General features: G+C 43.3%; 2 protein-coding genes across 2 annotated transcripts; both read left to right on the top strand.

Moving 5' to 3' along the window:
- Nucleotides 1-5,031: 5,031 nt before the first annotated feature.
- On the top strand, nucleotides 5,032-9,169 carry cfap418 (cilia and flagella associated protein 418). The gene is made up of 6 exons (XM_079343506.1): nucleotides 5,032-5,303; nucleotides 6,501-6,603; nucleotides 6,855-6,910; nucleotides 7,986-8,051; nucleotides 8,174-8,269; nucleotides 8,596-9,169. The coding sequence occupies exons 1-6, from the start codon at nucleotides 5,143-5,145 to the stop codon at nucleotides 8,753-8,755; spliced, it is 642 nt and encodes a 213-aa protein (XP_079199632.1). The 5' UTR covers nucleotides 5,032-5,142; the 3' UTR covers nucleotides 8,756-9,169.
- A 1,671-nt stretch (nucleotides 9,170-10,840) lies between these two features.
- wdr73 (WD repeat domain 73) lies at nucleotides 10,841-14,951 on the top strand. Its single transcript, XM_079344652.1, has 8 exons — nucleotides 10,841-11,131; nucleotides 11,931-11,998; nucleotides 12,705-12,790; nucleotides 12,886-12,974; nucleotides 13,443-13,510; nucleotides 13,624-13,788; nucleotides 13,939-14,298; nucleotides 14,536-14,951. The coding sequence occupies exons 1-8, from the start codon at nucleotides 11,073-11,075 to the stop codon at nucleotides 14,778-14,780; spliced, it is 1,140 nt and encodes a 379-aa protein (XP_079200778.1). The 5' UTR covers nucleotides 10,841-11,072; the 3' UTR covers nucleotides 14,781-14,951.
- The last annotated feature ends 235 nt before the right edge of the window (nucleotides 14,952-15,186 follow it).

The following is a 15,186-nucleotide window of genomic DNA, read 5'->3' as shown; positions in this document are numbered from 1 at the left end:
TGTTTCCTTTTTCTTTATTAATACCACTTAAGTTTTTGTGTTATTAATCTAAAGGAATGGTGAAGTTTCCCCCTCCCGACCTAAAATAGAAAAACGCAGTCAGTAACGAGATGCAAAAACAAAAACTCATCATGGAAAAGATAGAAATTAAATCTGGACACAAGAGCGGGATGTTCCGACGCCTCAGAGATCGGACCACGCACAAGAAACTGAACCTGGAGCTGGAAGACGCCTCGTCCCCGTGCACAGATCTGAAGCGGGGCGGCCTCGGCTCGGCGGCCTCATCGTTAGCGTCTCCTTCCTGAGATGCAGCAGCGTCTGTCTCCGCCCTCGCGGTGGCAGGATTAACAGATGGAGAGGGGGGAGTTGTTTTCGGGGGGGATATGAAACATGTTTGAGCCTCTCAGTGAAACCTTAAAAAGCCGAAGGAGGTGTCAGGGGTATACAGAGCTGGAAACAGCCGACTCAGGGGGAGTTTGACTTCACAAAGTTGAGCACGACTTTAATTTATTTATATTTTGTTGAAACGGCGCCGTCACACGGGACAATCAGAACCTCTTTTTCCAGGCAGAGCCGGTCGAGACGGGCAGCAGCAAAAACACAAAAAAGTTACAGACGGAGATTTATATGTTCAGAATGTTACATATTGAGCCTTTAAGCTCCGCCTACTGACCAATCAGAAGAGAGAACTCTGCGCCGCACTGCCGCCTCTCCGCCTCTCCGCCTTTGTGCTTCAACATTAAAATCTGCAGCGGTATCATATCGGCGTTGGACAGTGGCGCCTCTCTGTCTACCTCTGAATTAAACTGGCGCCACCGTCACGCCTCCAGGTGATCGATATGAGCGGCGAGGCGTTCCAAAGGAGCTGTTGGAAGAAAGAGCAGGAGTCTAACAGGATTAGTTCTCAAAGTTTTCCTTTTTTTTTTTTTTTATGTTCACACGTTGAAGATTAATATCTGTATAATGACCTCGTCTGACTTTTTCAGCTGGTTTATTTTGTATTTTTGTCTCAGACATTTTTGAACAGCAGATGGAAAGTCTGATTTTTAGCAACATGACTTTTTCCAAGTACATTTTTTATGTTAAATATGGAGGCTGGAAACTCCGTAAACTTTAAAAACAGGAACTGAAGAAAAAAAGAAAAAGGTCACCTCTTTGGTGTTTGGTATTTTTACACTCAGGACTTCCCCTCAGGCCTGACGTAAATATCTGCGTTTATGAAAGTCTGTTTCATTTATCCTTCATAAGGAGAACACGGGCTCCTTGGATGTGTTTAAAGGTCTTATTTGTTTTAAGTGGATTCTTTTCCTTAATTTATGTTTGTTATGGTGAAATGTTTTTGTTCTGAAACTAAATAAATTGTGTTGCTGCCTGTCTCAGACACTCGTTAAAAGAGGTTCTTTATCTGAATGAGACTTTTTAAGGTTAAATACAAAATAAAATAAACAATGAATAACATGGGGTCTGTGGGGGGGGGGGGGGGGGGGGGGTTGATGTCTATCTGCCCCCCCCCCCCCCCCCCCGAGTCCGGACCCTGGTGGTGCTGAAGCTGATGTCGAGGGTGGACAGGTGAAGAGTTGATGGATGATGATGCTGCGAGGAGTGAAGGTGGAGGGAGGCACAAAACCTAAAGCATGAAGAGACTGAAGGCAGAGAAAAGATTCATGTTTAAAAGGGGGAAGAACGATGAGGGAGGAACGCCGTGTGATTGGTCGACGATGAGGGAGGAACACCGTGTGATTGGTCGACGATGAGGGAGGAACGCCGTGTGATTGGTTAGATGAGACGGCTGATTAAGACAGGGGCCAGAAAGTGAGCGTGGAAATGTGAAGGTGATTATAAAGATTATAAAGAAGAATGTGAAGAAAGGGGGGAAAACACTAGTATTCACTTGAATTACACACACACACACACACACACACACACACACACACACACACACTTCCTGATGTCTTTATTACTCCCTGCTTGCTATGCTCTGTCTTATATTAGCATGTCTCTCCTCTGTACTCTTGCCTTGTCCCTCACTCGTCTTGTATTGTTCTGCATCACCTGATAATAATAAATAATCAAATAGCACAAATAAGTAAAAGTCTTCCTGACTGAGTTTACACTGGAGCTTCATAACAAACATCAAGAGTCAGGAAACGCAAATCACAGGAGAAAAGACGAGATCGAAAAGTCAACGAGATGATGAAAACAAAGCAGCGAGAGACGGAGAATAAAAGATGGATAAATCGATATATATCAAAGCAACAGACGAGACGAGTTTACTCAACTGTGATTGGCCAACCCCCCAAAAAAGTGTTCCTCGTCTGAGGTGGGACTTTAGTTTGTAGTTTTCAGTGAGCAGAAGTTTGTTTGAAGTTTTTAAAACAGGCGAACATGCAGTTTTGAGTCCTTGAAGAGTTGATATTAGAAGATGTACAAGTGTGTTGTCATTATCTTATGGAAGTTAAAAATGATTAGTGCAGCAAAAAGCACTTTTTGATATCTTGCCAGGGATTTTTAAAACCCTGTGTTGTGCAGGATTTCTATTTCATATAATGAAACGCTCAAACTTCAGAGAATTTTGCTCAAATTGAGTTTCTTTAACGTGTGAAGATGATTCGTAGATCTCCTCTCTTCGTCTCCTTATCTGCTATTGGAAAAGTAAAAAACTTAAAGTGGAAATGAAGATGCAACGGAGCAAAGGAAACTTCTGACTCTTTGGAAGCGATCTCCGGGTTCTGAAAGTTGTGGGGGTTTTTAGATGTAGGTCAATGTATCTGACAGCTGTGACTTCCTGTAGATTAACATCTTATCATGGCAGGAAATTTACACATTTGGCCTTTGCTGAGAATTGAGTCTCAAAACTGTGCCTGAACTTTTCTCTTGGGGCGTGTGTCCAGGGGGGGGCCCATGGGATTATGTAATGCTGATGGATTTGGGTTTACATTTGCTCCAGTGTAATTCAGAATCCCCAGGTGTAGATGCTCATTAAATCATCACTCTATGCACCGTGTAGCAGTCACAGTAAACGTCACCGCGCCTCCTCTTCTCACGTCAGCTCACTCAGACTTGATGAGGTCAGGCAGGAGAAAGTCTGATCGAAGTCAGTTTGGCTGTTTGTGTTCACAGTAATTGAATAAAGATAAAACCAGACTTTCTCAACTCAAATGATAGCACGAAAGGAAACTGGTTGCAACCTGGGTATGAAGCCACACACCTGTGTTACAATAACATACTAAGTGTACAGGTAAACTTCTGCACAGTCTAACTTGCAAACAAACATTTATTGAAAAAGTTTCAGTGCTCGACCTTCATCGTGCAAAGTGAGATTCTGCAGGAGAGTTTAGACACAGTTAGAGAAAGTCATAGTTCCTCTCCTGTCCTTATAAAGTTATTATTATTAGATTGAAAATGTTGAAAAAGAGGTTTGAGTTTCGTCCACAAGAGGGCGCTGGAGGATTATTGAAACGGTTGTTTTTTATTTTCTCGATGTTTTATTTTTTTTCTTCTTGAGAAAAACACGACACAGATAGAAACAGTCGACTCGTGGTCTGCACTGAAAACATCTCCAAGGTAGGCCTACTGTTTCTTCAGGTGTTATGTTGAGAAATGCACAGAATTACTGACACCTCTAAGGGACAATGCAAAATACAGCAAACACAATGTCAACCCTTCTGACTTTTGCATTTGTACTGAAGAGTCTAACACTGTTTGCATGTTATAATTACTCTGATGAACAATAAGGACACTTAACTTTACAAAGTATAAACTTCAAATACTTTATCACAGATATGTCCAAGAACCAAGATTTATACTGTTTTCTAACGTTTTCTAAAGTTAAATATTAATATAGATTGTTTCAGCTTTACTTTTTAGCAATTCAGATGTTCGACTATTTAACCGGAAGCAGTATGGTTATATGTATCCGGTTGTCGTGGCCGAGTGGTTAAGGCGATGGACTAGAAATCCATTGGGGTCTCCCCGCGCAGGTTCGAATCCTGCCGACAACGAACATTTAGCTTTTGTTCTCCAGCAGAAAAAATTATAATTATTCTTTTAACTTTATCAAACTGAAGGTTAATGCCCGACAGGGATTGCTAGCAGCTAGGCTAACCATTCATTGCTCATTCGATAAGGTGTTAAACAGAATTCACACGGAGCGTACTTCCTTTTCACAGTTTCAAAATAAAATGTAATGCTAATGAATTTCTTACACTATAAATGATTTAAATGATATTACGTGTTTGGGCTGTTCTATTTCCACTGCTTAGATAGTCGTAATAGTTTGCCTGGTTGTGCGCATAATTAAATGTTTTAACGAGGACAACGGGGGTCCCAAGTTGCTCGTGTGACCCGTATGTAAGTGACAATGTTCTGGTCTTTTTGACAATAAAGACCCAGGCCACATTTTGTGGGTTTTGTTTCTGTATGCAACAAATAAAAGCCCAGAAATAAACGAGTTCTGTGTGTGTGTGTGTGTGTGTGTGTGTGTGTGTGTGTGTGTGTGTGTGTGTGTGTGTGTGCGTGTTGTCAGCTGCAGTCAAGCTTCTTCCCTCTGATTTACATTCATATATTACACATTTATTCAAAATAATGTAATCAACAGTACTTAAAAATAAACACAATTGTTAAAAAAACGATTTTATTAAAAATAAAATCAAAATATAAAAAAACTAACTTAAATAAATGATACACAAAGACAGTAAATTAATAATATGAAGCCAGAAAACCTTTATAATCTGCATTCATTTACAGCATATAAATTCACATTGGTATCTTTAATATTTACATATCAATCACAGTTGCCATACATCAAGCGACACAAAAAATCATATAATTAGTAAGACACAAACAAACTCTCCATACTGGATAACCCAACAGATAAAATCAATAAATCAATGAGTCATGTTGTCTCCCCTGACAAAAGACAATTAGAAAGAGGTGCAGTACTAGGATGTAAAATAGTAAAGATAGATATTTAGCATGATTAAGTTTGACCAACAGGTGAAATACTCTTACACCTATCTAGATTTTATTTTGAAGGCACTGTTGTTCGTTTCCGCTCTGTTACCTAGCAACGTCGAACGCTCGCGTTAGCTCTCGCTGCCTGTCGTGGTAGCCGAGTTAGCCGAAAGCTAGCTCGATGATAAGATGATTGATAAAGATGACGACGACCTGGACGAACTTCTGGACGAAGTGGAGAAAAAGTTTTGTCGCGACGTCGCCGTGACGTCGCCAGCTCTGGTGACGTCATCGAGCGACGCTGGAAAATGTGGGGAAAAAGAGGATGAGGAGGGGAGAGGAAAACGCAGGTAAAACAATGCTAACTCGGCTAGCTCCCGTCACAAATACACAGACAGTGTTTCCCTTTTTACCTTTTTTTTATGTTTATTTCGGTTTTGTTGCATCAAAACGAGCCGTCATGTTCTGGTACATGTTCACAGTAAACAAACACCCCCACCTCTCAGATTCTAACACACATATTTCTTTATTTAAAGAGGATATTATACCCTTTTTTCCACCTTTCAAACTGTCCCTCTGTGCTCTACATGAAACATCTGTGTTTCTGAGCTTTGGTCCAAATCTAACATGAATCAAGCAGCAGAGGAGGTTTGTGACCCTGCAGAAACCAGCTCTCTCAGAACGCTCTGTCTTGGTGTGTGTGTCTCTTTAAATGCAATAAGCCCCGCCCCCTGAGTTTCACCTGTAGACATCACTCCTGTAGAAAATTTGAAACGGAGCATTTTTCTCTGTGTGGTAAGAGACCATAAGCAGACCACAAACAAAGGACTGGATGGATTTATTTCACATTTTTTGGGTTGAAATAAATGTTCAAAAACACTGTAAAAGTGGATTTTTCATGAAATGTCCCCTTTAAAAAACGAGCAAAGGGCAAATAATTCATAGTGACCGGCTACATCTTCTTACCTTCCCTTAGGATACAATGATGTCAAACTACCGGTTCTACAATGGCAACAAAATACTGAATGCTTACTTTCATTTTCTCAAAAAAAGAAAAGAGAACTTGATTCTAAAAAGATTTTATAAGATCCATTTCAGGGCCCGACCGATGTGGGACTGTATATTGACTGATGTGTTTCTTAGATCTATTGTTAATATGTAGACATTTATTAACTGGAAAGTAACTCATGTACGAGAGTCTCCACCCATACAGCGCCCTCTGCTGGTGACAGGCAGAACGACAGCTGCTTGTTTCATAAAATGACACTCAAATAAAATGCTATTTCACTCGTTAATTTTTTATTATTGGTGCATATCTGATATAGAATTAACCGATATCAGTATTCACTTGATACACTAATATCGGCTGGCTGATCAATCAGTCCGGCTCTAATCCACTTTGTTTGAGGTTTAAATTGGTGAATGTTTTTTTTTCCCCACAGGTTTTAAAAAATCCCCATAATCCTGAGTAAAGATGGAGACGTCACCGTTACATATTTAAATGATCAATATGGAGGTTACTTAAAGTTTGGTTTCTTTTAATTCAGCACCACAAAACCTGCACAGCCGATAAGCAGCATCACTGAAGATATCGACGCTCTTCTGGAGGAATTACTGGACGACGACTTGTCTGATCATCCTCAACAAAAGGTGAGCGTGTACAGAAATCAGGGCCCGACCAATATATTGATCGATTTTAGGGAGAGAAAACATTTTGATCTTTCTTTAGATCTGTGTATAAACATAGATGTGTGATTCTTCATCTCTTTACAAATGTGACTAAATCCATTTGCACGTCTAACAGTACGCAGAGCAGATCAGGTGGTGACTCACATTCATTCAGGTTGGTCTGAATTGACTTATTTTTTTCTCTGTCTGGATGAATTCTGTTTTGATTCCAGACTGAGCAGTTTCCCAAAGCGACACAGAAACCGTCATCGCAGAGCGGAGGGAGGAAGTGAGTTAATTCATTCATTTTGAGTTGAAAACAACAACAATAACAAGGTTGGATTGGAAATCATAAACAAACAGAAGGATGTGAATGTCAGTATGATGATAACATCTGATGAAATGGCTCTTTAAAGGCAGCAACACTTGTCATTGTAGTTTGTGAACTCAACATTCAAACTGAGTACACGTTTAATGTTTGTAGCTACACTCACAGCTACCACCTGTTAGCACAAGCTAACCTCCCGTGTTTATCACCTTCCAAAACAAGCTAACATCAGGTTAATCCTCGTTTTGGAGCGAGCTTAGTGTTTCAGGTCACTGTGATTCACGTCTAATCGCTGAATCGTATCCCCTCCTAAACTCACCTGCTGCGCTCTCATTGGCTGGAGGAAACACATCCACTCCTCACCCAGAAATGTCCAGAGTCAACCAGAACAAACCAGGACAGTAGAACCCGGTCAGTGGACCGGATCTCTGCAGACACAGTCAGCAGCATTCATGTACGGAGGCCCAGAAGGGATGTTTGAGCTGCATTCATATTCTGCAAATTCTAAAGATGGGAGAGAGTCGTCTCCCCTCGTCTCTAGAGTCGACGTGCGCGCAGGTCGCCATGAAGCTTCAGCGTTTAGCCAGCTCTGCATCGAGTTAGGCAGCGGTATCAAAGAAACTCCCGTTTTCTGTCAGGTGAAATTAATTACAGCTTTCATCAGTGAAGTCTGGTGGCTTTGAAAAAAACAATGTGACGGCTGTGACATTATCGCACTTTTATTTCCTCGTCCTCGCCACTGAGTTCAAAACTGACCTCGGCCCTTCATGCCCACCACTCTCTATGCGCCCAACATTTCCTGTCTCTCTTCAGCTGTCCCACACAATAAAGCTACGATGCCCGACCCCCCCCCGACCCCCCCCAAAATAACCTTAAATCAGGGTTTATTTCTCTTGTATTTCGACGTACATTTCTAAAGTTGTGCAATAAAAATACACATTTTTGTGACGTGTCTGTTTAGATTCTTTTGAAGCTGAATCCTGTTTTTCTGTCTGAGACAGTCTGTGCTGTTTTTTTTTTGTTTTTTTGGATCCAGGTGCTGTCCCGTGTTTGTTGGCGGGAGCTCTGCACCAAATGGCGTCGGAACTGCAACGTCCAAGAGGTGTGAAAACAATCATTTCCACTCGGAGCGTCTGATCTGTCTCGTCTGTTTCGGGTTCACAAAGACACAGAACGGATCAGGTAGATAATGATGAACATGTCCTTCCTGTTGTTGATGATCAGGTGCTGTGACCAGCTGAGATGCACCTCCTGTGACTTCCGGGTTCTGATGTTCGACGACTGTGAGTGGGACTCGACCTGTGATTACCTGTTCCTCAGGTGAGTCTGCAGAGAGTCACAGAAGCAAACCAGACTAGCAGAGACAGTTTGATGAGTTGTAGCAGAGCTGATTATTGAAAACCAGTGCAGAGTCACAGATGTTTTATCGGTAAGGGCAGGTAGGAGGAGATTGTTCTTTGGTGAATATATCACAAATTGCAGCACAGATTTTTCCGGATTAATGATCAATTCAGAGAGAAGAAATGATGGAAGACGGCTTATTGATTAAACAGTAGTTCAAGTATTCAGAGTCGTAGTCGACGTGCTGAGGAGCTGATTTATTTATCCTCAGTGATTTTGAAAGCTCACTTGAAGTGTCTCCGTAGAAACAACATGCCGGACCGTCAGAAGCTCCGAGCGAAGCAGAAGAGGAGGAGAGGTTTCCGGGCGTACGCCTGTCAGTGCAGCTGGATGTCCACGTCCGAGGCGGCAGACCTCAGAGACCGAGATCAGCTCACATGGGTGTGTGGAAAACACCAGGACTGAACAACACAAACACTAACATGCTACAATCAGACTGACTTTCTCTCTCTCTCGGCTCGGCAGAGATTTCAGAAAGACAGAAAAAAAATCAGAAATAAAATCCTGGAAAAGGAAACTTAAGCAGAGAAGGCAGCAGGATATGATCAGGAGAATTCACCTGGAGCGAGCGAGCGAGAGGAGAGAGAGAGAGCTGTTTATATCCTGTTCCTGCAGCACGGTGCAAAGAGCGACCATCATGTTTCCTGTTCTCCACCATCTTCTTCTCCACATCCTGTTCAACGACACGTAGCTTTCAACATTTTTCCATCCTTTAGTTTCAGGGGTTCTCAGCAGGTGGGTGAGGACCCAAACGCGGGTTGCGTTTAGGTTTTCAGTCTTAAATGTGGCCTGGATTAAATTTAGTCTGTGAAGCTAAAACATTTTTGGTTCTTTTCATTTTCATTTCTTGTCCCATTTTCAAGCCCAGCACAGTTTAGCAGATCGCTGTTCCATCATGATCCGGGTCTGCTGAAGATTTCTGCCTGTTAAAAGGAAGTTTTTTTCTTGCCACGCTATGACGGATTAAGCTGAGCTCTTGTAATATAACCATCAGTAAGGTCCTTTACCTGCTTTTTGTAAACATAACAATGAGCATGGTCTTGTTACCTGCTCTTTCCTTAATGTTAACAAACAGTAAGGTCCTTTACCTGCTTTTGTAAAGTGTCTCGAGATAACGCCTGTTATGAATTGACGCTATATAAATAAAGATTGATTGATTGATTTATGTTTGTATTTTATTTCACTGTGTTTGTGGTCTTTTTTCTTGAGCTCAGTTTGGTACGAGAAGACTTTCACTGTCTGAAACACTGTCAGTTAGCGATATAGTAAACTAAGCTAGGCCTACTGCCCTTTGTGATGTCATGAGGGGAAAATCTCCAAACTGTTTGAGCACACATGTTTTGAACAGTGGAGCAGGCAGAAGACTTTTCTCATTGGAGGGTTTGTAGACAGATAGAGACACGTTAGGTGAAGTTTATTCTGCATGACAGGTGACACTGTAGTACAAGTTAAAACATTATTTTTCACTTTTATTGTCATGTTCGCCTGTCTGATACTTTCTTATTACAGATCGTTTTTACAGGAGCTCTGTATCGTTGTGTCATCCTGCTGCTGCTGATTTTTACACATTTAAGTCAGAAGAAAGTTATTTCAGTGTTTTGAGTTTCCTGCCCCTGTTGTTTCTCTTCTTTCAGCTCGCTGATGGAGAGTCACAGCTTAGCGAGAGGAAATCTGTACACACAGACGGAGTCACGACGAACGACAGCAGGGTGAAGATTTCAGGCGTGAGTGTTTGCACGGTGGGCAATGCAAAACCCTCATTTAGATTTTTACCGTTTTTATTCCACCTGCTGAAACAGAAGTTACAAATCTGAACTAAATCGCCAATCTGGCCAACTGGATAAATTCTCATTCATGAAGGACAATGAGACTTTTTTTATTAGGATTCATCCTCAAAGAAACTTCCTTTTTTTTTTTTTTTGAGGACAAGTCATTGTCCTTGTGGATTCAGCTGATGTTATTGTGTTATGGGATGTTTTTTGTGTTGCCTTTTTATTTGACAGGACTGCAGGGGGCTTAATATTATAAAAACATTAATGGGTCACTTTTATGCCCTTCACTGTTGAGGCAGGACAGCACAGAGAGATGGGAATGACATGCAGGAAAAGGCCACACATCCGATTTGATGAATGTATGCTCGTCACTCATTTTAAACCTGGAAATGATCACGATACCGGTACTTGTTTTGAGACCACAGCGACAAAAATAGAAATCTGACACACCAAATATCTGAAATCAAATCAAATATATCGCCATGTCGTCAACTAGTCAAAACTTAAACCTGAGTCCTGATTCCAGACGCTTGCAGGGACAGTGCGCTCCGTCTGCAAGAATCAGGTCTTACTCCTCTGTTTCCTTTTTTATCTCCTTTTGATGGTTGATTCCTCATTTTCTTTGTTGATCTTTACTGACAATCTTTGCTTTTCACAGCAATAATTCATTCAACACTTCACAGCGAGTGCAATAAGAAAAGAGGCTCCAAGCAGCAGCCTGCCAGTCCTTAGTGCAGAGCTGACTGACAAACATCTTTAAATAGGAATTTAAAGTGTTTTTCCTTCAAACAAAAAGTCAGTGGGATAAGAAGATCCGAGTTCAAAAGCAGGAGGAGTGTCTGTCCAGCAGGGGGCGCTCTAACTTTAAAGAAGCACGCGGCTGAACTCGAGAATGAGAACTACCGGAAGTGAAACATCAAAAACAAGCCGCCGTAACTTTGAGAGGGAAGATGGAAGAATCCCAGTTTGATGACATCTTAGATGACTGGTTCATCGAGTCCTTAAAAACGTGAGAAATTTACGCTTTTACGTTTTTTCTTCGAGTTTAGACTGAAGCGACTTCCGTTTATTTACGTTGCTAGGCAACGCCGCTGACGCGAAACCCCGCTTTAAAATCACTCTCTTTTGTTTCCCCTGCTTTACCTGCAGCTACGGGTGATTTTTATTGAACTTTAAAACACATTTCCTGCATTGAATGGAGCTGTTTTTTAAATCGGCTCTCTCTAGAAACACTTAGCTGTTTCAGGTTTCCTTAAAACACAACTTCAGGAGTATTTAAAGACGTGAACATCAGCCCAGAAGTGTTTAAATTAGGATACAGACACTTAAACTAAGTGAGCTCATCTCATGCCGAGTTGAATTGAGTAGTTTCAGATGATTAAAACATGAAGTCACAGTGTTTATTTCACTTATTGGTGCTCATGCTCGAGCTGGGAAAAGTCAAATATTTAAACGGAGTCTGGTGGAAAGGTAGAAATGCTGCAAGTTTAAGAACAAAAGGAAAATAAAGTCAACCTTTAGTACTTCCACATGTGTAAAGACACTGAAGGGGTGTTTGGATGTCATTTAAATCTATGCACCTGTGTCTGCTGTCTGTGTTCCTGTGATGGTCTGGATGCTCAGAAACACCATGTTCTGTGGGTTCACTGTGGTCCTGGTCCTGGACTTGAGGATTTTGCAGACAGACACACACACACACACACACACACACACACACACACACACACACACACACACACACACACACACACACACACACACACCTTGTTGATGTGTTCAGGTCAGTAACACCGGTCTGCTTTCTTCAGGTACAAAGACCTGCATGTGTATCAGCTGGAACATCCAACGCAGGTCATCGAGTGGACGTCTGGGAAAAGTGAGTAAATCTGACTGTACAAGCAACATCTGGACCCATTATTATTATTATTATTATTATTATTATTATTATTATTATTAGCACACATCATCAGGGAGGGCTTATTCAGCTGACAGTAGTGACAGACCGCAGCAGCTCGACCTCTTGCTGCTTTGAACAGATCACTTCTGTCCTCGCCTCCCTGCACCGGCTCCCCGCCTGTTTTAGATTTGGAGATTTGACTGGTCACTTTTGAAGCTCGTCTGCGCCTTGACGCCAATTCCATCACAGAAATGCTGACCCCCCCCTGGATGTGAAGGGACCTCCGGGTTGTTCCTAACCTACATGAGGAGAGAAGGGTCGAGGATAAAGGAGTCGAGGGAGGGATGTGGGCTGAAGGTACGAGGGGTCGAGGTCGAGGGATGCATGGAAGAATGAGCGGATGCCTGTACGGCGTGAGGACAGCGGAGACACGGGCAGCTGTGGCTCAGTTTGGAGAGTTGTCGTCGGGGGTTCGATCCCCAGCTCCTGCAGCAACATGTCCGATGTGTCCTTGGGCAAGACGCTTAACCTCACATTGCTCCCGCTGCTTCGTTGGGATCAGTTACTTCTGATGGTCTCACCACCAGTGCGTGAATGAACAGACATCAACAGGAAATCATTGATAACGCAGGAGGAGATGTTTGAGACGGCGTGAACTTTAAACCTGTCGTTTGTGTTTTCACAGGCGTGTGCGTGGCCGGATACGCTCCGTCTCACAACGAGCTCCTGGAGCTGCGTTTACCTCTCAAACTGTTTGCTGATGAGAACAAGGTAACGCGTCCAGACGTGATCTGCTTCATCTCGCCTGCTTAAAACGCTTCAACCCGAAAATGTCCCCGTAAGCTTCCACTGCGTGTTGTGTTCAGGGACTCTGTGCAGAACGGGATTTTAAAGTCGCTCACGGAGGTTTCACAGACGGTCCTGTTCGCCGCCTCAAACACGTCCCGGGAACGAGGTGAGTTCACGTGGAACAAACTCTGCTCCTGTTTCTCTTCTTTACCTCCTCGAAAAGTTCAATATATTAAAGAAAGAGAAAATAAGACACATTAAAGAAACACAACCAGACTTTTATTTTAATTATCGATGGAATCAAATATCTGTTACATGAGCAGCAGCTCAGTCTGTCTGGACTTGGTAACAGGAGGGTCTCTGGTCTAAGTACCACTGCGGACCAGGTCTGGATTATGTCTGGTAGCTGGAGAGGTGCCAAGCCCAAGTTGATACACTCGAGGTTACTTTAGAAACAATCCTTTAACGTGTTTTTGATTTGATTGTAGAGAGCTGAATGTTTGGTTCCTGCATTAATGATGTGTGGAGTCTGATTTTAGCTCCTTTATTTCAGACCCGAGTCCACCTCAAGATCTGCAGGAAGCCCTCTTAAATCAAGACTTCATGTTTGATGTACTCGGCTTGTTTTTGTCAGGTGTGTCGTCAGCAACGACGGGCGGAGCTCCGAGCTGCAGCTGTGGGACCTGGGAGGAGACGACAGCGGTACGTGTCATCAGGTTTAACAGCAGGTAGAAGTCGACCTGCACGGTGCGAGACGTGCGATCATATGAAGTGAGATAAATAAACATCTGCTGTGTGTTGTCATCCAATCACAGATGTGATCAGGAAATCAGGAAGCATTGAAGGGAGGCGGGGCTTGTCAGAGAGCGGCAGCAGGATCGCAGCTCGACTCTCGTCACCGCCTCACATTCTTCACGGAGCTCAGAGCGCCGACGTCCGGCTGAGCGAGCTCACCTCAGGACGCACTCTGTACACGCTCGGTAACGGCCTTTAAAACTTTGTGTCATTTATTGTAAAATTCCTCCACCAGGGGGCGCTCAATCCAAACAATAACAAAAGATGGCGGCGAATCGTGGGAGTGATTCTCTCTGCTAGCCTCCGTGAAACATTGTTTTTGTTTGTCCCATCAGAGGCCGACTCAGCGGATCCTCTGACGGCTTTACGCTTTGTGAGTGACGGCGTCTTCCTGGCCGGCTGCTGTAACGGGAGCGTTTACGTCGCTGACACTCGGACGTCCTCGGCTCCTCAGCTGTCACCTCCGCCGGCGTCCTCGGCTCCATCGGTCGTCTGGTGGACGGACGCCTCAGAGGGTCTGTCCACCTGCAGGCTCGTCAGAGTCTCAGCGTCTGGTCAGGCCGTGATCTCGGACCTGAGGAAGCTGAGTGGAGCTGTGAGTCAGGCCCAGCTGGAGGTCCAATCACGTCGCTGCGACCTGGATGATGTCACGGTGTCGTGGGCTCCGTCGCTGGCCGGCTGTATGGCAGTGTCAGGTTAGTTTTTTACCTTTTTGATCTTAAAGGAGCAGTATGTAACTCTGACCCCCTAGTGTTTAAAATGGGTACTGCAACCTTATTTTTATTTTTATTTTACATATTTTTCATACAGCTTGAATTTAAACACCTTTAAGTCCTAAAACGTATAAACACAACCTCTTATTTAATCTCTAATTGAATTTATTTTAAATTGGAATCGTCCAATAAAAAAACATGGTCACCTCCCTCCTGCAGGTTTCAGCGGAGTTGTTCAGATTTTCGACACGTCTCTCTGGAGGGCGGAGCTGCAGGACGCACGGCCGCTGTTCGAGCATCGCGGTCACACGGTTTCATCTCAGGCTGAAGACGGCGTCCCCGTCTTCGTCACCAGCCACGCCTGGCATCCCGAGCTGCCGAGGACGCTGCTGTCCGCGGCCTCAGACGGCTCGGTGCACGTGTGGGACTGGGTCGACCAATCAGCAGGCAGCAGCAGCAGCTGACTTTCTGTTTCACCTGGGAAGACAAGAACGAGTCGATAATGTCTGAAAAACAACTTCCTGATAACTCTGATGTCTCGTGTTGCTTTAAAAACATTCCTGTCTGGATTCTCCTGCAGAGTGTTCAAAGAGAAGTCAAGACGATAAACAACCATCAATAAAACGGTGACATAACACGAAGATTTAGATACAAAACTTCAGTTAAATGTTTTTAAACAGTCTGAACGAGACGTAACGAAAACCTCGCCCAGAAAGAAAGAAATATTAAAGAAAAAAAATCAACTTTCAGGACTTGTTCTTTCAGTTGGCGTCATCGTGTTTCTTTCTGTGCGGCGCTCTGCTCCTTCCTGCTGGACAGAAGAGGCGAGCGGCCGACGAATCAGAAGAAGCAAAACTCAGAAATGGGGGG

The sequence above is a fragment of the Symphodus melops genome, assembly GCF_947650265.1.
Source record: "Symphodus melops genome assembly, chromosome: 5".
Classification (NCBI taxonomy): Eukaryota; Metazoa; Chordata; class Actinopteri; order Labriformes; family Labridae; genus Symphodus; species Symphodus melops.
This window is presented reverse-complemented; position numbering and strand designations above follow the sequence as displayed.